Source organism: Stenella coeruleoalba, assembly GCF_951394435.1.
Source record: "Stenella coeruleoalba genome assembly, chromosome: 9".
In the NCBI taxonomy this organism is placed as follows: Eukaryota; Metazoa; Chordata; class Mammalia; order Artiodactyla; family Delphinidae; genus Stenella; species Stenella coeruleoalba.
In genome coordinates, this window is record NC_137155.1 from 23,477,811 (window position 1) to 23,501,477 (window position 23,667).

Below are 23,667 nucleotides of genomic sequence, written 5' to 3' on the forward strand. Positions count from 1 at the left end.
AATCCCTGCTTGCAGAATGATTAATGCCCACAAAGGGTTTAAAGCCAATTTTCAAAACCAACTTAAGATAATGTTTTTATTTCAAAACTGGCTTCTTCTATAAGTTGTTTGTGTCGCTCTTATGGCACACATTAAGCTGTGCCTGGTGTAGTATTTATGTAGTTGGCTTACCCTGCTGATTAGAACGGGTGGTTACTGAGGACAGGATCCATGCCATACTTCTCTTTGTACCTACAGATGTAGCAACCACATTGTACAAGGTAGGTTCTCTAAAATATTCGTGGAATTCAGTGCAGTTCTTTGGGTCTTTTTAAAAAATGGAACAATGTATTTAATGGAATCTCTCCAAAGTAGGGTGGATGAGTGGGGAGTAAAGGGATAAGAGACAGATGGATACAACATTTTTTTATAAAAGCCTGAAAGCTTTTTCTTATATTGACCCATAATTTGCCAACAATCAAGTCTAACCACATTTTCCAGCTTCCACTTTAAGGTGAACGTAATGTGTGCTATTGGAACTTAATACAGATACTTACATACCTTGAAAAATATCTATGCTTTATTATTAATGGGCCTCAGCAAATTTATCTTTGGTTATTAAAATTCTATTTTTAACCCAGAAGCAATTTTAGAAAAGGTTTTAAAATTTTGCCTTAGTATCAAATATGTATTGTAAAATTTGGAAACCAAAGATGGTTATTGCTTTAAAGGTAATTTCATCTAAGTGTTTATGGCACTAAATTTCATTTCCAAAGCATATATAAATGATGCATCTTAACTCTAGGCCATCTTTAACTCAATTCCTGCTACATGTTCCATCAGCACCTAGGCTCTGAGGCTTTCACCATTTTGTGAATGAGTCCAGGCTAAGCTTAATAATCTTTTTCTTAATTCAATTAAAAAAGAAGAAAAACCAAAGAAAGAATGTAAGGAAAACAAATGCAAGGTGATAAACTGCTAGATAAATATATTTTACACTTTAAATTCCTGATGTAATATCTGAAATGTCTATACATAACTATAAGTATAGAAAAGTGTCAAATACATATCAAAAAAGTAGAAATATATGAGATGAAGTAAATCAATGCAGATCATTATAAAATATCTATAAAGACAAACTGTTGAAAATAAGCACATTATAAAAGGGACATAGATATTATACACATAATAAAAAGATAATCATTTCCTTTCACCTGAAATCAGAATATTTTATTATTCTATAGCAAATAGGTATGTGCTCCTTTGTCCTTCAACAAAATAGAGCCTATTGAATATTCTTTTCCTCCTGTAATAGAAAATTGCTTACGCCACTGGAGTCAATACAATTAAATGAATAACCAAAGTATATGACTAGCATAAAAGTCTATGCTAGATATCAGAATAAAAAACATAACTTTGTAGAACATATGCATTATCAGATCTCCCTGGAAAAAATATGCATAATTAGATTTTCACACAAAGGTTTTAAAACTCCAGTCATATCAGCAGGTTTTGAGTTCTAATGGAAAGTGGAATTGATGCAATTATGTTGAACAGTGGCAGGAAGCATGGCTTTTAAGAGAATCAGCTTAAACAAAAAAATCCCAGTTGCATGTGCATTAAAGCTGTCAAGACTCTAAGCTAAAGATCTGCCCTCTATGCCAGCTAAACCCCTACCCGACTCTGGAAAGTATTGTAACTTTCTGAAGTCTTGCCAAGCCCTTTGCTTGAAAATAACATCTTAATTGGTTTCTACTAATAAAATTCAAAATGCTCTTTTGGTGATGATAATACACTCATTGTTTTATTCCAGCTTAATGTTCTGGTCTCCTGAAATGTTCTGAGTATTACTGTTCAGGGGAAAGAAAAAAAAAATCCATGAGTTTGAATTTATGGAGCAACAATCTGGCTGGATAGACCAATAAAAGTTGGAAACTTTTGATGCCAGAAAGACTGCTTCTGAAAGGAATGGTTCTATTTAAACCTAGATTTGTAGATAATAGCAATGAGATTCCAATCTCTTCCCATTGTCTGCATCTTTATTACATAATAACATTTAGGTGTGAATACAGAACTAGGTTGATGATGTTTAGAGAACGCTTAAGGTTCTTACTGGCAACTGACAATTAATTATCCAAAGAATCTTTCAAATCAAGAGATAATTTAAGTCATGAGGTTTTGTTTTTGCTTGAATTATGACAAATAGCGTATATTTAAGAGGATGGAAAAGTTTTAAAAAGAGCTTCAAAATATTCACCACATCATATTATCAAAACTTTTGCATGCCTGGTCATCATCTTAAGTTTCTTTATTAAAATATTTTCAATCCAGTCTATTGAATGATTTGCATACATATAGACGTAACTCTAATTCCATAATGAAATTCAATGAAAATCTTTTTTATACAAGCCAATTTTATAATCACTTTACTACTACTCACTTCTTCATTAAAAAAGAAGTCCCCGTGTTAAGAATTACACTTCTGTGGAACTGTAATAGTCTCTACCATTTAAAAGAAACTGTGGCCACATACACCACTTCTACCTGACCCAAATAAGCAAGGAAAGGAATACTAGGATGTTCTACTCCCCTTACTCTCAGTTTCTAATTTTGTTAGTGCTGTCTTAAAAGCTTCAGACCCTTGTATTCATCATAAAATTTCAGCAATGAATGCAGTCCCAGCTTGGTGCACTTCACACAGTTTGTATAAAGTTATGTCGATTTACAAAAGAAAAAAGGGATTTTCTAATCTAAATTTTGCAAAGATTTTTAGAAAGGAGAAGCTCATAATGAAAGATTATGTTTCATATGCTATAATTGGCACACTGCTAAGTCTTTGGTAATTGATGCTAACTATAGTCACACTAGCCACTTGGGTTGGAAGACTTTACGGCTGTAAAAGAAGCAAATGTTGTAAACAAATTTAGGTATTTATTTTACAGTGCCTTTACATATTATTTTTTTCCATTCGCTCCCTTTAAGTTCCTGTTTTCTGTGCTAAGGATGGATTACCTCCTTCTGGCAGCAAGTCACTTTGTTCTCACTATTACTAGCCATAAATAATGGGAGGGAGGCAAAGCTCAAATACAGAAGCCACCAGAGTTTCTTGCCCTGGTCCTCAGCTCACTTGCACTAGCTATTACTGTATAACTAAGTGTTACAGTAACATTTAGAGTACTAAAGTGTTTGCCAAGCTAATTATCCAATTATTAAATGATAAATTTGTGCTAAATATAACTTTAAAGTAAGAAAACATATCAGTAACACATTGAAAATGATACCAGGAATACAACTCTTTTCTTCACGACTTCTCAGTTTTTGTTATATGCACTTACAAGAGAACATATACTTAGAAAACACCAAAACGGTAATGAAATATAATTGATCTTTACCCACAGAGTATGTGTATACATGTATGTGTATGTAAAGATTGTGCATTTATCTTTACTCAGATATATATCCCCTCTCCATAATTCATTTATCTTTAGAAAGTGAAAATCTATACCAAGGAAAGAGGAAGTTTTTCATGAAAGAATTTAACAACTGTTTCTTTAGTGCTATTACTCCTAAAGAGACTCAAGGTTTTCTTTTCACAGGATCAGCAGTCTGACCCTCTTCTTAGATAAATAGCAATTATCTTCTGTAAAATTATATTGCTTTGACTCCTTTGGCCTATCAATTCCATATAGGCTAGAGAATTGGCATTAGCTATTACATTATATATAAGCTTAAATATAAGCAATCTTATATCCAAAGCCTGGTATCTGCTAATTTTTTTATAAGAAAATAGTTTCAGTAAAGTAGTAATTTAGGAATTAATTAGGTAGAATATTTTACCCTTTTATTATCAAGAATCTTAAATGCTAGAAAATGTTAAAGTTGAGAAAGGCAAGAATATTAGGCACTTTCACTGGCATCATTTCAAACCAGATCTTAACGTTATTTTAATGATTGTTTCTTTCTAAGATAATACATAGAATACTCTGTTCTAAAGACTGACAAAGGGGAAAATGGAATCCTAAAGTACAGAGCACAGCAAGTGAAACTCTTGACTACAAAAGCAATAACTTGGGGAAGGCAAGGCAAGGAAAGTATGTTCATTAACTTACATGAATTAGAAACAAAAATATGAACTTCTGGTATTTATGTATTGCCTCAATCTTTTCAAAGAAAATTTACAGGCATTTCTAATATGTTCAATATATTTGAAGCCTGACATATAATAATCCATAAATTACTGCTAAAAATCAGTAGTTAATTAAAAATGTAAGGTATGTTCAAGCTACAGTGTTGTGCATACTTTGAGGAAACAAATAGCATGTGACAAATTTGCTAACATTGAAATTAATGGCCTGGCATTTCTGCAGATTTTGTAATATACATTTGCAGAATGTCTCTTATTCTCTACATAATTAGTTTTCTTTTTCCTATACCATTTCCCTCTTCCAGTCTTGTCTCTGTTAGCATCAAGCTGCAGATCCTTAGCCAAGACATTTAGCTCCTTGGGGCCTCCGTGCCCACCTATTGCCTAAGCATTCTGTAATAAATGAGATAACATGTGGAAATTCTCCGAAAAGTAAAAAGCACCCTGCAGAAGTAAAATATTACTACTGAGTGCTCAAAGGCAGTTAATTCTTATTGAATAAGGAGGGAGTGTAGAAATGATTGTTTCTGAGCATGCATCTTGGAAATGTAGAATGTACTTGCCATCTTTTACAGCTCAGCACATTGTTTCATGGCTAGTGCTGCCCTAAAATAGCACATGGCTCAGCACTCAGCTCTGCCTTTTATATGCCCTTCTTGCCAACTCACACTCTGCCTTAGAAAATGTCTAACCTTTCTGTTCCTTGCTTTTAACTGTTTTCATTAACAGCAGAGGTTCTCAGTAACACATAAATGGAAATGCAGAAGGCAAAAGAGTCCTGGAGTTTGCCCAAAGCCTGCAGCTCTCTTTATGAATACTTTTATTTTTTGACAGTAATGGAACTAAAATAAAAATGACTGGATTTTTTTAACCTCATTATATAAGAGATATTTGGAAATTGAAAAAACTGAGTGTGTCTCAGTGCTATAGTTAGTTGACGCTGCAATGGTATCTATAAAAAAGAGCACCTGAATTTTTTTTTTCTTTAGAAGAAAGTATAGGCTATATTGAAGTTAGGGGGACACACCCTGATAAACCTGTATACTGAGGTAAGGAGAGTGAATAATAAGTTTTTCTATAGTTATCCTTTGTCTGAGCTCAGATTTGCTCTCACAGCCACAAAAGGAGACCTCACCTACAGCAACAAAATAAACTTGTTCCAGAGGGTGATTCCCTCATCCTTACTTTGATGAAACTGAAATTGAAGAGGGAATTAGGAATGGTGTACAGAATGAGTTTTATTTCCTTTATTTTCAGGAAGGCTTGCTGTTCCACGAGAAGAGCAAAAATATACTGACACCCTTAACATGATAAAGTGAGTTATAGTGTGACTTCCTCAGAAAATGGTTTTTTATTTTAATTGTGATTTTTGTGGACCTTAAAACTAATTCTAGCAGCATCTGCAGAAACGGCTCTGGCTCTGGACTCTGACTGCTTGTGTTTTATCATGTCCCTTTCCACTCCTGTGACCTCAGGTAAGTTACTTTCTCTGTACCTCCATTTTATGAGGATGAAAATAGTGCCTAATTCACAGTGTTTTTAGAGAATAAAATGAGATAATGTGAAGTATTTAGAATAGTGCCTGGCACAAAGGCAACATTAACGTTAGTGATTATTATTATAATGAATACAAATAAATTATCAAAATATTTTAGAAACACAGAAGACAAAATGGTAGCACACATCTATGAAGGATGGAAAAATGCATATATTTAGTTCTAGGTATATTTTTCTAAATCAAAACTGCAAAGAAAGTCTATGTAACGTATCCTATTATCCATACTTGTGAAAAACATATCCACATATTTGATCAACATGTAAAATGGATTTAAAATAATCTATCAAGCATCACTTGAGCCACCTTCATTTGACAGTTCAATCATAAATATTCACATGTATCTATGGATAATCATGGAATATGACGCATTTTTTCATGGAATTGCTATAGTTGGTTGACTAAATTAACAGAGCATATAAGCTCACTCTTCTGATTTCAGATTACTGAAGCATCCCTCTTTGTTCCCAACTGCAGGAACCTTGTACCTCTAGGAATGGCTTAACACCACAACATCATCTTTTGGCAACAGAATTAAGCTTATTGGATTCTGAGAAAACTCACCAAGAATTACTTTTTTATGACAGGAAAATATGTTTCCAACTTTTTTCTAAAAATCATTTAAAAAGAGATACACAGCATATCACTGTAATACATTTCTGTCCTAATATTTCCCAAGAGACATTCTTTGCTATACCTAAAACTTCTCTCCTCCAATTCAAGGCTATGAAACAGATTTTGTCTTACTTTGACCACTAGAGTCCCATGTCAATATATACCTTACGGCAATATAGACATATGAATTTTGGGGCAATTTCTTCTCATTTTCTATTCCCACAGTATTTTACAACTGTTTTAACTTGCTCTTTACACCACAAACTTAGTGCTACTCTAAAGATTCTTTATGCTTTAGGTAACATCCAACTCACACTTGCATTCATCAATCCCTTCCTGATTTCAGTGACTCTCTCACAGGGGAAGAATGCAAAGAGCTTCCTATTCACACAGCACCCCTTGTTGAGTTAGGTTTATTAAAACATGCAGGTGTTATTTAAGATGTTTAACTGACATTTAACTGAGACCACTGGCAGGGAAATTAAAGGAAATTGTAGTAACACAAGTTTTCCTAAGAACTAAGTATTTCAGAAGATTCAATACAACCAGAGTGAGCATTCTCCAAGATTAATGGAGTAATCAAGGCTTTATTTTTATCTCTTGGGCAACCAGTAGGCAAACTGTTTTCAACAAATGTGCCTTGCAATGTTAATGCTACCAGAGTTCATAAAGAGGCAATTTATTGTTTTGAGTTTATTGTCCAATAACAATTTATCAGCTTTTGGATTCAGCCTACTAGTTCACAGGGGTCCTTTCATTTATTGTTTAATTAACTAAGCTTTCTGTCAAATGAGGCAGATATTAAAAGATAAAAGAAGTTTTGTAAAATTCCATCATCTTTCATTTGTATACTATCAATGACCTGGAGACTTTGACAGCTTTATTAATTAAAATTCAGCACTAAAAGAAGGCAAAAAGAATCACAAAGTAAATAACTGAAAGAGCTTATAATCTTATGCAACCCTAGTCTCTACACTGAATACACTTGTTTCCCGATACAACTCACACTGACATTTTTATGTTTTTAAACCACTGTCATGCATATGTAAATGTAAATGTAAAACTCAACTTGGGGCTGGAAAATTGGCCAATATTAGCTATGTATCCAAATAGCAAAAATCTTTATGGAGTTTTAATCTTTTAATTGTTTTTTTCTTTTGAGTTTTAGGTAATTAGTCACAGGCTTAAATGGAGTGAGGAACAGTTTAGTAGTAGAAAGTCTTTACTGAACATAGCAAGGAATTACTAGCAGTCACAAATAATTGACTTTTCTGCCATGCATTTAACTATCAATGAATTTATTTTTGAGCATTCATAGCTTTATAAAGCAATTTAAAATATTTCCATGGTTATCTTGATAACTCATAAGAGTTTTTTAGAAACTCTAAAAAGAAAACTTGAAGTGGAGCCAGAAGCTGCCTATTCAGTAAAATGATATTCAGGCTTTTTGAAGCTTGTGTTTTATTGAGTGCACCTTAGTCTTATCCTACTTCTTTATTTCAGAATATTATCTTTCTAGATCTAAAAACATAAACAAAAATGATAATCCAGTATTTATCAGGATTACTTAAAAAAATAAGGTCTGATAACTTAGAGGTTTGTACTAACAAAACCAAAACATCCACATGACTGAATTAGTGCTTCTTTGCCAAAAAATCCACCTCTGGCACAGCAACCCACAATTAGGAGGGATCTCACAAATATAGAGCTTCTCCTTGAGGAGTGAATGGTTTGTGCCCCATATCAAGCACCCCAACCCTTGGGACTTGCACAGGAGACATGAGGCCCCATAATGTCTGGTTTTGAAAACAAAGGGGCTTATGTCCAGGAGACCCAAAAGGCTGCTGGGAAGTGAGATTCTGCTATTAAAGGGCTTTTACATACAGACAACTCGCCTTGGGACTCAGCACAAAAGTAGCAGTTTGAAAACTTCCTAGTCTATATGTGAAGGAAATTCATTTGCTAATCTTAAAGCATCTGCTGGAGGGGTAGTGGCCTTTTAGGACTCTCTCTGGGGATGGAGGTGTTGGTGGGTGACATTTTTTGTGTTCTCTCCTCTACCTGGCTAGTACCACCAGGCACATACAGTCACAGCACTTCCCTGCTGCTCTGCTAAATCTCTGGCATTCACGACCTGCCCTGTGTTCTCCTGCTGCCTTCTAAAGCTGGAAGTTGCATTACTGTACTCTTCTGCTCCATCTCTAAAGATAACATCTGCAGATGCATCATGACCCTGAGTTCTCCTGCTGCCTCGCTAAAGCCAGCAGGTGTGCACAGTCCACACAGGAGATGCACCCTGATCACCTGCCTCTGGTGGCCAGGGGAGCTTTCGTTTCTGGGCCCTACAGGACGGAAACAATCAGAGAGTCAGTTCTTGAAAGGCTACCACACCCAGGGCATTGAACAGACAGCAGAATGAAACACAACCCCAGTCTTTCTGTGAAAAAAGGCCTATTTTCTTGAGCTTCAACCTGAGGGGGAAACTTAAGGTTTGCCACACATCTAGAAGCTATGGAAGTGCTCTCAGGGAATGTAGGACAGGGAATGCCATCATTGTATTCTCCTCCCTCGGCCTCACTACAGCTCACTGGTGCCTCCCAGAAAGGAGTTTATACACTCGTCTGGAGCCCTGAGTTTTGCAACTGTCATCCAGGCGACACCTCCACATCACCTGATCTGGAAGACAGCAGGGCTTACATTTGTGGTCCCACAGAGCTGTATATATTTGCATACTTTAAAAGTTGCTACCTGAGGGTATTCTTTCCAATCAGCCTGAAACTAGGTGCTCTCTGAGATCCCTCCCTATGGAACACTGATGGGGCTTGGTACACCCTCAACATCTGTGACATACCAAAAATAAATCAGGCTGCTTAGACAATCACAGGGGTTTGAGAGACATGCAAGAGTTACTGCAAGGTTGAACAACAAGGTTCATCTCCTACATAAGACCACTCCTTTGAGACTGAGAGAGGTAGCTGTTTCATCTAATACATAGACACAAATACAGAGAGTCAAGCAAAATGAGGAAACAAGAATATGTTCCAAACAAAGAACAAAATAAAACCTCAGAAAAAATCTGAATTAAATGAAGACAAGTAATTTGTCTGATAAACAGTTCAAAGTACTAGTCATAAAGATTTTCATTGAATTTGGGAGAAGACTGGATGAACACAGTGAGAACTTGAAGAAATACAGAAAAGATAATAAAGTACCAAACAGAAGTCTCAGAATTGAAGAATACAAAAATGGAACTGAAAAATACACTAGAGGGGTTCAACAGCAGACTAGATGAAACAGAAGAACGAATTGGTAATCTGGAAGACAGGGCAGTGGAAATTCACACAAACAGGGCAGCAAAAGAAAAAAAGAATTTTAAAAAGTTAAGATAGTTTACAGGACTTCTAGGACAACATAAAGAGAAACAGCATTTGCCTTACAGGGGTCCCAGAAGGAGAAGAGAAAAAAGACAGAAGATTTATTTGAAGAAATAATGGCTGAAAACTTCCCTAACCTGGGAAAGGAAACAGAATCCAGATCCAGGAATCCCAGAAAGTTCCAAATAAGAAGAACCCAAAGAGATCCACACCAAGACACATCATAATACACTGTCACAATTTAAAGATTGAGAAAGAATGTTAAAAACAGCAAGAGACAAAAAACAACTTGTTACATAGAAGGGAACACCCATTAGACTATCAGCAGAATTTTCAGCAGAAACTTGGCAGAACAGAGGGAATAGCGTGATATATCCAAGGTGCTGAAAGGAAAAACTTCCAACCAAAAATACTCTACGCCACAAGGTTATCATCCTGAATTGAAGGAGAGATAAAGTTTTCCAGGCAGGAAAAAGCTAAAGGAGTTCATAACCAGTAAACTGGCCTTACATGAAAAGTTAAAGGGACTTTTTTAAGCTGAAAGGAAGTGGTACCAATTAGTAACAAGAAAACATATGAAAATAAAAATCTCACTGGTAAAGGTAACTATATAGTAAAGGTAGTGGATTAATCACTTATGAAGCTAGTGTGAAGGTTAAAAGACAAAAGTAGTAAAAATAACTATAACTATAATTAGTTAAGGGATACATAAACTAAAAAGATGTAAAATGTGAAATCAAAAACATAAAAGGTGGTCGGGGGAGTAAAAGTATACAGTTCTAGAATGCATTCTAATTTAACTTGTTTTCAACTTAGAGTAGACTGTTATGTATATAAGCTGTTATATGTGAACCTCATGGTAACCACAAAGCAAAAACCTATAGTAGATACACAAAAGATGAGAAAAAAATCTAAGCATAACACTAAAGAAAGTCATCAAAACACAAGGGAAGGGGCTTCCCTGGTGGCGCAGTGGTTGAGAGTCCGCCTGCTGATGCAGGGGACACGGGTTCGTGCCCCGGTCCGGGAGGATCCTGTGTGCCACGGAGCGGCTGGGCCCGTGAGCCATGGCCGCTGAGCCTGCGCGTCCGGAGCCTGTGCTCCGCAACGGGAGAGGCCACAGCAGTGAGAGGCCCACGTACCTCAAAAACAACAACAACAACAACAACAAACAAACAAAAAAAGAAACACAAGGGAAGAGAGTAAGAGAAGATGAAAGGAGCAGAGAAGAACTACAAAACAGCCCCAAAAAACAATTAGCAAATTTGTACATATCTATTAAACATTATTTTAAATGTAAAGGGAATAAATTCTACAATCAAAAGACAGAGTGGCTGAATGGATTAAAAAACAAGGCCCATCTACATGCTTCTTACAAGAGACTCACTTCAGACATAAGGACATACATAGACTAAATGTTAAGGGATGAAAAAAGATGTTTTATCCAAACAAAACCAAAAGAAAGATGGGGTAGCTATACTTATGTCAGACAAAATAGACTTTAAAATGAATAATGTGAAAAAAAAAAACCAAAGATGGTCATTACATAATGATAAAGGGGTTAAACCAACAAGAAGATATAACATTTGTAAATATTTGTGCACCCAAAATAAGAGTACCTCAATATATAAAGCAAATATTAACAGACCTAAAGGGAGAAAATGACAGCAGTATAATAATAGCAGGGGACTTTAGTACCCCACTAAGATCAATGAATAGATCATCCAGACAGAAAATTAACAGAACATCAGTCTTAAATAACACATTAGACCAGAAAAATTTAACAGATGTATACAGAACATTCCATCCAAAAGCAGCAGAATACACATTCTTCTCAAGTGCACATGGAATATTTTCCAGGATAGATCATATGTTAGGTCATAAAACAAGTCTCAGTGAATTTAAGAAGACTGAAGTCAATTCAAGCATCTTTTCTGATTATAATAGTATAAAACTAGAAATCAATTACAAGAAAAAAAAGGAAAAAAACCCCACAAATATGTGGAGATTAAACAACATGCTACTGAACAACCAATGGGTCAATGAAGAAATCAAAAGAGAAATCAAAAAATAACTTGGGACACATGAAAATGGAAATACAAGAAATACAACACACCAAAATCTATGGGATAGAGCAAAAAACAGTTGTAAGAGGGAATCATAGTGATACAGGCCTACCTCAAGAAACAAGAAAATATCAAATAAACCATCTAACTTTACATTTAAATGGACTAGAAAAAGAAGAATAAATGAAGCCCAAATTAGTAGAAGGGAGGAAATAATAAAGATCAGTGTGGAAATAAATTAAACAGAGACTAAAAGACAACAGAAAAGATTAATGAAACTAAGATCTGGTTCTTTGAAAAGATAAACAAAATTTTTTTGATGCACCAAAGAGAAAAAGAGAGAGGGTTCAAATAAATAAAATCAGAAACGAAAAAGGAGACTTTACAGAAATACAAGGAATCACAGAAATACAAGGAACCATAAAAGACAACTATGAACAATTAAACACCAAGAAATTTGACAACCCAGAAGAAGTGGATAAATTTCTAGAAGCATACAATCGGCCAAGATTCAATGATGAGGAAATAGAAAATCTGAATAGACCAATTACTAATAAAGAGATTGAATCAGTAATTGAAAATGTCCCAACAAACAAAAGTCTAGGACCAGATGGCTTCTCTGGTGAATTCTACCAAACATTCAAAGAAGATTTAATATCTATCCTTCTTAAAACTCTTTTTTTTTTTTCGGTATGCGGGCCTCTCACTGTTGTGGCCTCTCCTGTTGTGGAGCACAGGCTCTGGATGCGCAGGCTCAGTGGCCATGGCTCAGGGGCCCAGCCACTCGCCGGCATGTGGGATCTTCCCGGACCAGGGCACAAACCCGTGTCCCCTGCATCAGCAGGCGGACTCAACCACTGCGCCACCAGGGAAGCCCTATCCTTCTTAAAACTCTTGCAAAAAATTGAAGAGGAGGGAATGCTTCCAAACTCATTTTATGAGGCCAGCATTACACTGATACCAAAGCCAGTAAAGGACACCAAACACACACACACAAATTACAGGCCAATATCCCAGATAAGCATAGGTGCAAAGATCCTCAACAAAATATTAGCAAACACAATTCAACAATACACTAAAAAGAGCATACACCATGATCAAGTAGGATTTATTCTAGGGATGTAAGGATGGTTCAACATCTGCAAATTAATCAACATAATATACCACATTAACGAAATGGAGAAAAATCACGATTGTCTCAAATAAATGCAGAAAAAGCATTTGACAAAATTCAACTTTCATTCACAATAAAAACTCAACAAAGGGGGTATAGAGGGAACATGCTTCAACATAATAAGGACCCTATATGACAAACCCACAGGTAACCTCATATTCAATGGTGAAAAGCTGAAAGCTTTTCCTCTAAGATTAGGAACAAGACAAGGATGCCCACTCTTTCCACTTCTATTCAACATAATATTGGAAGTCCTAGCCGGTGCAATTAGGAAAGAAAAAGAAATACAAGACATCCAAATTGGAAAGGAAGAAGTAATACTGTCACTATTTGTGGACAACATGATTATATAAATTCATAAGACTTCACAAAAAAACTTTTAAAATGAATAAACTCAGTAAATTTTCAGGGTACAAAATCAATATTCAAAATTTGGATGCATTTCTATACACTAACAATGAACTATTAGAAAGAGGAATTAAGAAAACAATCCCCCCTTTATAATTGCATCAGAAAGAATAAAATACTTTATTTCCATTAATCAAAACCATTTTTGATATTCCAGATAGGAATCATGGATTAGGGCAAAGGATAAAGGGCCAAATGAATGCCGGTGAGTTTGTGCATTATATAAACCTTACCTAGTATCTTTGTCTTACATCACATTAACTAAACTTGAGTTGCATAGCCACTCATACTTGTAAAGAAATTTGGAGGACCAAGACAGCAAGGGAGCATCCCCACTTCTATCATCAATGAAAACACAGACTGCGGCTTTGGAAGACTCCATACACACTACCTCACTGGATCACTAGATAAACTCAGTGAAGTATGTATTCAGCACCTACATTGGTGCTATGAATTTTTGAGTGTTAGAATATTACTGTTTCTCATTATTTTCTGCTCTTACAAAAACCAGCCTCAGGAAGAATGCCTTAAATATTAAACTTTTAGTTGTGCATGGCCCAAGACCAAAGACAGAAGCAGGAGAGACTAATTTACCACAGGAACCATGGAGGAGCTTCTCTTTGTTTTGCTTTGAAAAGCAGCTATGAGAGGAGCTGAGTAAGGCATGATGACTAAATGTAATGTACTATCCTGGATGGGATCCTGGAACAGAAAAAGGACGTTAGGTGAAAACTAAGGAGGCTTCCCTGGTGGCGTAGTGGTTGAGAGTCCGCCTGCCGATGCAGGGGACACGGGTTTGTGCCCCTGTCCGGGAAGATCCCACATGCCGTGGAGCGGCTGGGCCCGTGAGCCATGGCCGCTGAGCATGCGCGTCTGGAGCCTGTGCTCCGCAATGGGAGAAGCCACAACAGTGAGAGGCCCGTGTACGGCAAAAAAAAAAAAAAAAACAACTGAGGAAATCTTAAAAAATGGACTTTATTTAATAGTAATATATAAATATTGGTCTATTAATTGTAACCAATGTACCATATTAATATAAGATGTTAGCAAGAGAAGAAACTGGGTGTAGGGTATATGGAAGCTACCTGTACTACCTTCTTAATTTTTCTGTAAATCTAAAACTCTTCTAAGAGTAAAGTTTATTTAAAAGGAAAAAAAGAGTAAATACCTAGGAATAAATTTAACCAAAGAGGTGAAAGACCTGTACACTGAAAACTATATACTGAAAGAAACTGAAGAAGAAACATGGAGATGAAAAGACATTCTGTGCCTATGCATTGGAAGAATTAATACAGTTAAAATGTCCATATTACCCAAAGCAATATACAGATTCAATGCAGTCCCTATCAAAATTCCAATGACATCTTTCACGGAAATTGAACAAACAATTCCAAAATTTGTATGGAACCACAAAAGACCCTGAATAGCCAAGAAATCTTGAGAAAGGTGAATAAGGCTGGGATATCATGCACCCTGATTTCAAACTATATTACAAAATTGTAGTAATCAAAAGTGTATGGTATTGGCATAAAAACAGACACATAGGTAAATGTAACAGAACACAGAGCCCAGAAATAAACTCAAGCATACACGGTCAATCATTTACAACAAAGAAGCTAAGAATATACAATGGGGAAAGGACAGCCTCCTCAATAAATGGTGTTGGAAAAACTGGACAGCCCAATGCAAAAAAAAAAAAAAAAGAATCCAGACTATTATTTTATAGCATACACAAAAATGTACTCCAAATGGATTAAAGATTTAAAAGTAAGACCAGAAACAAAAAACTCTTAGAAGACAACACAGGAAATAAGTTCCTTGACATCAGTCTTGGCGACGATTTTTTGGGTCTGACTCCAAAAGCAAAGGCAACAAAAGCAAAAATCAACAAATGGAACTATATCAAAGTAAAAAGCTGCTGCACAGCAAAGGAACCCACCAACAAAATAAAAAGGCAACCTTCTGAATGGGAGAATATATTTGCAAAACATATTATATATACAATAAGGGGTATTACCCACAATATATAAAGGCCTCATACAACTCAATGGCAAAATTACAAATAATTCGACTAAAAAATGGGCAGAACATATGAATAAACATTTTCCAAAGAGTCTTACAAATGGCCAAGGAGCACATGAAAAGATACTCCACATCACTCATCTTCAGGGAAATGCAAATCAAAATCACAATGAGATAGCTCACCTTAGACCACACCTGTCAGAATGGCTACCAACAAAAAGACAAGAAGTAAGTGTTGGTGAGATTGTGAAGAAAAGGGAACCCTTGTACACTGTTGGTGGGAATGTAAATTGCTGCAGCAACTATAGAAAACAGTGGGGAGGTTCCTCAAAAAACTGAAAATAGAATTACCATATGATTCAGTAATTCCACTTCTAGGTATTTATCCAAAGAGAATGAAAACCCTAACTCAAAAGATATATGAACACCCAAGTTCATTGCAGCATTATTTAAAGTAGCCAAGATATGGAAACAAGCTAAGCTTCCGTCAATGAATGAATGGATAAAGAAGATATGGTATGCATATACAATGGAATATTATTCGCCCACAAAAAAGAATGAAATCTTGCTATTTGCAACAACATGGATGGTCCTTGAGGGCATTATGCTAAGTGAAATAAGTCAGAAAAAGACAAAAACTGTATGATCTAATTTATATATGGCATCTTAAAAAAAAAAAGTCCAAGTCTTAGATACAGAGCACAGATTGGTGGTTCCAGAGGCAGGGCGTGGAGGGTGGGCAAAATTGGTGAAGGGGTCAAAAGATATAAAACTTCTGGGTATAAAATAAATACGTTATGGGGATATAATATATAGCATGGTGACTACAATTAATAGTACTGTATTTGAAAGTTGCTAAGAAAGCAAATCTTAAAGTTCTCATCACAAGAAAAATAATTTTTGGAACTTTCTACAATGACATATGGTAACAACCTGCTGCAGTAACCATTCTGCAGTGCATACAAATATCGCATCATTATGTTGTACACCTAAAACTAATACAATGTTATATGTCAATTATATCTCAATAAAAATGTAAACAAAAGAGAAAAGAATATCTCATTTTTAAATAGAAACAATATTTAACACATTTAAAGTAGTCATCAGATTTCATATCTATTCAAATATAGACAATATTTCCATTTTTCTGAAGCTCAGCACCTTTTCTTAAAATTACATGCAACTGATATCTTCTGTCAAATTATGGAGTATTTATTCCTGATTTTGTAAAAGATTACATGCTAAAATTTCTTCTTGATAAAGCAGAATCTTTTCAACAATTATTTCCCTTGCATATTAGCAAGCAAAACAAGTTTTGTCTATTTATATACATAGCCTCGCCTTTCCTTATGACCCTTATTGATCTTAAAGATTTTCTGGAAAAAAAATATACAATAATGTTATGAAATGTGAATTTGTCAAACAATTGGAATTTTTTCAAGAAAAATTCAACTCAAACAAAAATAATTTGCATGAACGTTTTATTCATTTGAAAAGGTATATGGCAAAAAATAAGAATTATAAAAATTATGAAATGCAATATCTAATAGGAGTCACAGTTCTTTTTTTATTTTTTGTTGCGGTACGTGGGCCTCTTACTGTTGTGGCCTCGCCCGTTGCAGAGCACAGGCTCCGGATGCGCAGGCTCAGCGGCCATGGCTCACGGGCCCAGCCTCTCCGTGGCAAGTGGGATCTTCCCGGCCCGGGGCACGAACCTGTGTTCCCTACATCGGCAGGCGGACCCTCAACCACTGCGCCACCAGGGAAGCCCAAGTCACTGTTCTTTTAACATGCAAGATTTATCTAGCACAAATGTAACTAATTAATAACACCTGAAGTACATTCTCCCATAGTAGTGATGACCATCTGGTTGACCTTGCACTAGATGAATAGGGAAGGCAAATCTGTAAATCATTGTTTCCCAAATGTTATCACCACCACAAGAAGGGATGGAATTTGGATGGGAGAAGAGATCTCTTATTTCACCCACCTTTAAATTGACTGTGATTCTTAATTGGACAGTAAGACAAGACTGAGAGGATTCTTCTAATGTGTCACTCAGAAATTTTTAGTTATGAAATAAATGACAGTATATATCTGTATATATTTAAATTAACATATATTCATATATATGTCAACCTTGTACAAAGTTCTATATTTTGATGTTAAGACTAAACCATTTTGGAAGAAATTTAGTAACCTATTCAGTGCGATACTCAGAGAAGTCATAATAAGATCAAAGAGACACTTTAAGTGATAAGAAATTTGGAACAGGATCTCAAGCAGGTTCACTGTCAAATCTCTTAAGAAAATTAATATGAATTAATGATTAAAATATATACATTTTAACAATTGGTTTTGCTCAAGGTACTTTTCCAATGATACTTTGTCTATTATACAGTTCATTTTTGGAGTTTTTTTGGTATTAATTTAGAAACCGTGGCATTTCATTATGCTTGTTGATATATCTCTTTAAAACAGTATTCAAATTAAGTGAATTCTATCTCTCTAATTATTTCCTAGTAAGACTCTTGGGAAGAATAAAATAGGCATTATAAGACTTTCAGATCATTAGCTTATCTAATCATGCTGTATTCTGCATATGTTATAAATTAAAGTATTATTCTATAAGAATCTGTTTTGAGATTAAGAGCATTTAAAATTTTAGATATGCAGAATTTTAAAAAGCCCATCATAATTTCTAGTCACTTTGTAAATAGCAGTCACTGTCCTACATGGTATTGAAGTTTGGTTTTAAAAGACTGTATTAATTTCCTCTGTAAAAGGTAAATTGTAATTGTCTTTTCAAACACAGACCTAATGAATTATCTCTACTGACACACTTGCTTTTAATGTTTACATATTTTGGTTTAAGTTTCAGTTAAAAGAAGTTCTATTAGTTTCAAAGTAATAGAGAGAGCAAGTTTAGATACCTCATCTATGAGACCACTCCATCTTCCTATATGCAGAAAACTGGGGAGAAATTGTACTGTTCCTTAATGCCTTTCTTTTTTATTTGATTAGGTAATTCATAGTTCTCAACTTAGGAGAAGAGGTGTTGGCAGGCTGCAAGATTTGTTAGTAATTAAAAAAAAAAAAGATACTTCAAAGGTCTGTTTTTCCTTTCTTCCCAACTTAACTGGATAGCCATGGGTTTCTGAGGGGAATGCCTAACTCAGAAGCTAAGGAAACAAGTAGAAGCTCACACACTCTAAGTTCTAAATAAGGCCCCTTCAGTGCTTATGATGACCTTGGGGGAAAGCACTTGGTGGTTTAAGAAAGAAAGAGAAAAGGATAGCCATTTGAGTGATAAGTGTCAGTCATACTGCTGTTTGACATTCAAGATAGAGTTTCAAAGACATCCTGCTACATAAGGCTTGAGAGTATACTATTTCTCAAATGAATGAAAATATGCCCAGTGACACTGAGGTTTACGCAGAGACAGAGCTGAAAGAAGTAATAAAAATATAAATGACCTGACTGGCAGGATGATCTTCCTGCCTGATCCATTTCTTTCTTTCTTTCTTTTTTTTTTTTTTTTTTTGCGGTACGCAGGCCTCTCACTGTTGTGGCCTCTCCCGTTGCGGAGCACAGGTTCCGGACGCGCAGGCTCAGCGGCCATGGCTCACGGGCCCAGCCGCTCCGCGGCATGTGGGATCTTCCCGGACCAGGGCACGAACCCATGTTCCCTGCATCGGCAGGTGGACTCTCAAACACTGCTCCACCAGGGATGCCCTCTGATCCATTTCTTATTCCATCTGTCCAATTAGTATGCGTTACGTGACTGACCAAAATCATCCATCTACAAGTCATTTGAACTATACACATTAAAGCTCATGCGCACATTTGGCAAACCATACCCTCAGAGGACCATAAGCCTTTCACGTTTGTGAAAATTTGAAATCACACTCGTTTCCCTAAGCTTCTGAAGAGAACATCTGCATACAACAGCAATCAAAATATTGCAATATTTCCGACTATTCTTTTAGGCCCTTTTCAATTAATTAGGAGACTTTGCCAACCTCAGGAACTCCTCATGGAAATAGAAGAAACACCAGTAGAACAATGTATGGAGAGACCAGTTTTGAGGCTAAGGCCCAATATGTATTATAAAAAATTGTAATAATTAAACCTGCATAGCTCTTTCTGCTGATGAGGATTAGCAGTTAAGGGGCGTTCCTCAACAAAGCCAAGTGACTACTAAGATCAAAGACCTTAGGCTTTGAGTTCTTCACCATCTCCTCATACGTGTGCATGCAAACACAGAAGAAACTTCAGAAAGGGCAGAATATACTTCAAGCATTTTCATAAACAAATGCAAGAGAGGCTTTTGTCTATTAACAAATAATTTAAAATAGCTGTCATCCAAAAAGCTGTCCACTAGATATTTTTAAAGCTAATCAATACTCAATAATGTTTTACTGTCTTTAGTAATTTTTGAATCTGGATAAGAAAAAATACTTCAAATAACATTGTCCTCAGAGTGTTTATCAACTTTCTTACCATCAAATGTTAAGTAAACTCTTGCTTGGGGCTGAGATGATCCTTTTACACAGGTAGAACAAACAAATACTCCAACCAAGACCCAAATTGCCTGGAATGCCATTTCTTCAGATTTGCAAGTTAATATCCAAGGGAAAGTACCTTTAAAATAAAGATAACAAGTTTGTTATATTTCACTTCGCATATTAGGAGCACACCCCCCCCTTCCCACCACACACACAAAACCAGCAATCTAGACAGAGCACTCTATTCACAAAAGACACAGCTGAACTTTTACAGTCATGCAAACAGTAGGAGGTGCTGTGACTGTTTCTTAGATGTGAAAATTTGGATTTGATTTCATTTGTGTCTGGAAGTCTTTGTTAAAAATGAAATTATTTCATCTTCCAGCAAAATAATGCTAATATTAAACAAGGCAGCCAGGAAAAAGTTACTGATTCCCAAAGGAAAAGCCAATATTTAAACTTATTTTTCGCTTTAAAAAACACATTATATTGAAAAGACTTGAGAATGGTGCAAATAGGTATTAGTGGATGAAAACTTCTCTTTCTACCATAAATATAGTAGCAGTAGGAAAATCCCACATGAACATTCACTTCCACACACTCATTAGCTCTTTTGGAGTAACCATCTCTGAAATGATATTTCTACACAGAGATCTACTAGTGCTCAATTCTTGATCACTGGAATTAGTTATCTGCCAGTTTATACAGATGACCATACAGCTGTTAAATGATGTAGATGAGGTAACCATGGATTTGTGCCAAATTCAAACCAATGACTTAGTGGTGAGCAATCCAGTGAACCATATATCCCTCAATGCATATTTAAAATAAATCGACTAGAAAGTGGGCTGTCAAAATGTCAAAAGATAAATCAGAGAGACAGGTATTACTGTTTGAAACTGTAGCTATAAAATTGACACATGCTATTAACTAATGTCTGAATAACAAAGATCAGGTAATGTGGAACTTCATATCTATAGGAGCTCTAGTGGCCACAATATGCAAAATAAACTCAGGACCATAAAAGAAACCCCATCATTTTGAATCTACCACAATTATACAATAAGATGACATGACAGAGTTTAATCTAGAAATTTATTTTAACAAGTTACAACAATACTGATCTTCAATATTATGTGGCTTTTAAAATTAAAATTTTACCACTAATTTTATTCAATAAAGAAATGCCACTAAAATTTGAAAAGTAACAGAAGCAATAGAAAAGCTTTAGTAATACAGAAGCAAAGGAACAATTAAACCGAACATGCCATTGTAAACAAAAATTATAAGTTGATTTCCTAGGTGGTATATATGTTATAAGAGGCAGAAACAAAATTGCATGCTTCTTTTACCACACAGATGGAGGAAACCCTAGAGATGTTTGTGTTGGTAATTTTCAAAAGAAACACTTTCTTCCTGCTTCCACAACCTCTTCACCTTGTCATCCCTAAATTAACTTAGAAGAAAATTGATTTTATAGGGTGACTTTCCCTTAGTAATTTACTCCCTGGTTTTGTTGACTTTATGTATAAAGACCCCCACACACAAAGCTATAAATATGCCTAAACTTTGTCTCTTTATTAAGCAGGCTGATAATAATCACGAATTTCTACATATTGCTATTAACAATATCTTATCTGATATGCCTCCACGAGAGCTACATATGCCACAAATTGCAAAGAATAATATTGGAGATGAAATGACAGGTCAAGTGGAGTGAGTATACAGAGCAATGTGATTTCAAGCCAACCTAGAGCTGAGAAGGGACTGAAAGCCAAGTGTCTCATACACGCCCCCGCCCCTCATATTTTATGACTTCTTCCCTTTAACTCAAACACTTAAGACATGCTGCTTGTTGTTTTCACTTGTACTGATTGAACACTAATAACACGTAAGAAAAGGACTCTTTTATAAAATCCTCTCGAGTAATTTTGCCTTAGAAGGCAGGGAAATACTCAGCTTTAAACTCTCCGCAGGTGTCACAACCTAAAGAAACAATTCCAGCCGGGCTCTCAGCAAGGGAAACACTTCCATGACAAACTGCATGCGCTCTTAAGAAAATATCCAGACCTGAGCACACTGATATGTGAAAAGTCTATACCCAGACCCAAAAGTTATATTTTTCTAAATTTGTAATGCTGAAAACAACGAATCCAGCTTACCGATGTGGGACGAGATCAGCACGGAAAAGTCAATTTGCTACAGGTTTGGATCCGCGTGTTTGTAGTCCTTTTCCCCAAAGACCGTAATTTCTAGGGCGTCCCAGAGGTGAAATTCTTTCTTCCCGGTCCTCTGAGTTTCTTTGTAAAGGAATCCTCAGCGTTGCAGTGGCGCGGCACCGGGAGCCCTGCTCTGCGTCGCTCAATCAAGCACTATGAAGTGAATGGAAAGTGGCCGGCGCATGGGGCGAGCGCTCGGGTGTCCGATTACAGCGACGCGGCGCGCGGCTCTGGCTGCCCCAGCGCGCCGCCCAGCCGGCTCGCTTCACCCGCCCAGCACACTCGGCCGCATCTCCACCCGCCGCGAGGCCCCACCCAGAGCGCGCCCGCGAGAGGGTGGCAGGGAGCCGCCAGGGCGGGGCCGACCCCAGGACAAGCCGCCCTAGAGATACAGGAATGCGCCGCAGCAGTCTGGGGGACGAACTGAACACCTCTGCTGCTTTCGCGCTCTGCAGTGGAGTGAACAACTTAACAGGGTGTGCTCCAAGGTTTTTGTTTGTTACCGGCTGCTCTTGGAAGGCATTCAAGATTAAGCTTGGCCTTAAATATCAAAGTGCAAAGCAGCTTTTGCAAGAGAAGGATCACTAAATCCTTTTAAGGCAAAGAGATGCGTTTTTAAAAGGGCACGAGTCTCGTTCTTTTCCCGTAGAAAATTTTCTAAAACCGGTCGAGATAAACCAACAGCCTCATCGCAGATGCTTATCCTTTTAATGGGTATTGTTTCCTATTGTTTCCTTAATGTCCGAAAGGCAGTAACTCTGTTGACCTCACCACGTTGACTCATAATACAGTACTCTACCTCCACCCTCCCAGATATTACCAAAACATAATTACAAGAAATTATTTCACAGTTTTGTAAAGGAAGGCTGTTCTGAACTATGCCAGCAGATAGAGGTTTACAAATCTAGGCCTCAGGGGGTATATTTCAGCACTACTTTCAGATAAACTTGTTAAACTCTGGAATGACTTTGATGTTTAAGTGAAAATTATTTCTTCGGATCACAATGAGCTACATACTTGAACTTCGGGAGAAATGAGCTTCGACCTCCATAAAATGAGCAGGTACTTGCTTAAAAATCACTGTGGGCTACAGCCCAGCAGATGTCACTATACAGAGGGAACATGGAGTGTAATTTCTCCACCTTGTTCCTCATAATTTTCTTTATGAAGTAAAGCAGATCACTAAATTCTTATAAACTATCATAGAAAACACTTCTGAAAGTGCAAAATCTTTGATGGAGTGGGACAGCTGAACTAAATCTCAGGTAGGAGGAAGTGAAGAAGTGATTAAGACATATCTTTCATGTATCTAAGCACCACTTGTTATGTCGACATAAGTCATGTCCCTAACTCTTTCTGTATAGCTGAGATATGAAGGGATCATGTCAAATAAGAATGCAAATTTAAGTGTTCAAAAATTATATTCCAGGGCCAATATTATCTTTAAACACAACTATGTTTATGAAAGAAATTTCCAATTCAGTGGATGTGTTCTTTTAAAAAAATCTAATACAGTTAAATTATTTTTTGTGATAATTAGTGCAATAAAAATGTGAGTAGCTCCTTGACATAAGTTTGTAATAATGAATTTAACCCACAAAAC

The 23,667-nt window shown here is 36.2% G+C and overlaps 1 protein-coding gene across 1 annotated transcript in view; it reads right to left on the reverse strand.

Annotated features, from left to right (window-relative positions):
- The window catches only part of SEMA3C (semaphorin 3C), a 187,238-nt gene extending 164,642 nt beyond the window's left edge, over positions 1-22,596 (reverse strand). Inside the window, exons 1-2 of the mRNA XM_079931733.1 lie at positions 22,008-22,596; positions 19,841-19,981 (exon numbers count right to left, since the gene is read on the reverse strand). Coding sequence (XP_079787859.1) covers positions 19,841-19,943 — 103 coding nt within the window. The 5' untranslated portion in view covers positions 19,944-19,981; positions 22,008-22,596. The remainder of the gene's footprint in view (positions 1-19,840; positions 19,982-22,007) is intronic.
- Positions 22,597-23,667: the final 1,071 nt, after the last annotated feature.